Below are 1,909 nucleotides of genomic sequence, written 5' to 3'. Positions count from 1 at the left end.
TCTTTATCTTATCACTAGCCAAGTGATAAGAATACACCTAAATTCTTAGAGTATAGGCCTTTACAGACAGGCCTGAATATCTATATCCTAACAAGCATGTAAGCCTCTCTGCTGATCCCCCTCCCTTCGGCCCTCTCCGGCCATTGGATCCACTTCTCTGGGTTGGAGCCAAAAGGCATCTCCCTCTTATGTTGCTCCTGCCTTCTTTCTCACCATGCAAGGCCCAGTGACAGGGGTAACAATGGTAAGATCTCACTTCTGCCACATTCCTAGAGCCAGTTGGGAGTTTTCCATTGGGATGATGTTCTGGTAGAACAAACCTTTCTCACAACATTTTAGGGAGGAAATTTTTATTTGCCATTGGAGAAGTCAAAAGGACAGCTTCCTGGCTATCCTCTTGGGAAGCGAGTGCCAATCTCGTCTTCTACCGACAGATAGAAAGTGAAATTGGGAAGAGCCTGCTTGGCGGGTGGCCAGACAGCCAAAAAAATCCATTTTGGTTTTCCCAAAATGAAATGTTTCAGAATTTCTGTCCCACAAAGTATTTTGAGATGTTAACTTTTTGTCCTGAGTTAGGATGGTTCTTTTTTTGAAATCTCAACATTTTCCATAGGAGAGAAATTCCATTTTCAGGCCAGCTCCTCTCACTTCTATTTATTATTAAATCATGAAACTCATCCTCTCAGTTAGATTCAGTGAGGAATAACTTTCTGGCATATTGTCTTCCTCAGGGTGTTCTTCACCTCCTTGTTCCTCAGGCTGTAGATCAGGGGGTTCAACATGGGGATCACAAGGGTATAGAACACGGACACCACTTTGTCGTACTCTGATGAGTTGCTGGATGTGGGTCGTAAGTACATAAAGAACAGAGCCCCATACAGTATGGACACGGCCATCAGGTGGGAGGCGCAGGTGGAGAAGGCTTTACGTCTGCCCTCGTTGGAGCGAATCCGCAAGATGGCCACCATGATAGAAACATAGGAAACGAGGATGACCAGGATCGTGCTTAATGCAGCTACAGAAGCAAAGAGGAAATGCACTGTCTCATCCATGCGAGTGTCAGAGCAGGAGAGTTTCTGGAGTGGAGGGAGGTCACAGAAAAAGTGATCAATGATATTGGGACCACAGAAGGACAGGCTGAACAAAGAGCCTGTATGCACAGTGGCATTAATGGAGGCATAGAAGTATGATGCAGCTACCAGCTGTACACAGACTTTCCTGGACATAATGAGTGTGTACATCAGTGGCTCGCATATAGCTATGAATCGATCATACGCCATCACAGCCAGAAGTAAACCCTCAGAGTTCACGGAGAAGGAGTGAAAGAAAAATTGCGTGGCACACCCAGCAAAGGAAATGACTTTACTCTCTGCTAAGAAGTTCACCAGTGCCTTAGGGGCAATAATGGAGGAGTAAGTGATGTCTACAAGGGACAAGTTGCTGAGGAAAAAATACATGGGGGTGTGTAGCCGCCTCTCAATCCTGATTAAAGAGATCATGCTCAGATTCCCCGCAAGACTCATGGTGTAGATAAGCAAAAACATCCCAAAGAGGACAGCTTGCAGTGATCGGCTGCCTTTGAATCCTAGAAGGATGAACACGGACACTCCAGTGTGATTGCCATGCGCCATGTATTCCAGATGAGATCAAAGCTGTTGGGGTAGAAGAAAGAAACACAGCCAAGATAAAGCTTATGATTCAAAATTAACCGTATGGGGCTGGTTGGTGGACACCACCATTGTGAAATACAGTAGAAAGCCAAGATACACAGCCAGAACAGCATAACTTATTTTTTGTAACATTTGAAAACTTAAAATAATTTCATGTGCGTCTGTATAATTGCCAAGATTTTACTCCTTTTAAAGAAAAGAGATGATAAAATAAAATAAAATTGAAAATTCTGAAGTGA

The 1,909-nt window shown here is 43.9% G+C and overlaps 1 protein-coding gene across 1 annotated transcript; it reads right to left on the bottom strand.

Moving 5' to 3' along the window:
* Window positions 1-692: 692 nt before the first annotated feature.
* On the bottom strand, window positions 693-1,631 carry LOC140913744 (olfactory receptor 5AP2-like). Its single transcript, XM_073350542.1, has one exon. It carries the CDS (start codon window positions 1,629-1,631, stop codon window positions 693-695), a length of 939 nt encoding a protein of 312 aa, XP_073206643.1.
* Between the last annotated feature and the right edge of the window lie 278 nt (window positions 1,632-1,909).

The sequence above is a fragment of the Lepidochelys kempii genome, chromosome 6, assembly GCF_965140265.1.
Source record: "Lepidochelys kempii isolate rLepKem1 chromosome 6, rLepKem1.hap2, whole genome shotgun sequence".
NCBI classification, from domain to species: Eukaryota; Metazoa; Chordata; order Testudines; family Cheloniidae; genus Lepidochelys; species Lepidochelys kempii.
The sequence above is the reverse complement of the archived record's forward strand: the minus strand, read 5'-3'. Positions and strand labels throughout refer to the sequence as shown.

What these genes read in the sequence shown, in the direction of transcription:
- LOC140913744 (XM_073350542.1), bottom strand. Translation starts at nt 1,631, where the DNA reads ATGGCGCATGGCAATCACACTGGAGTGTCCGTGTTCATCCTTCTAGGA.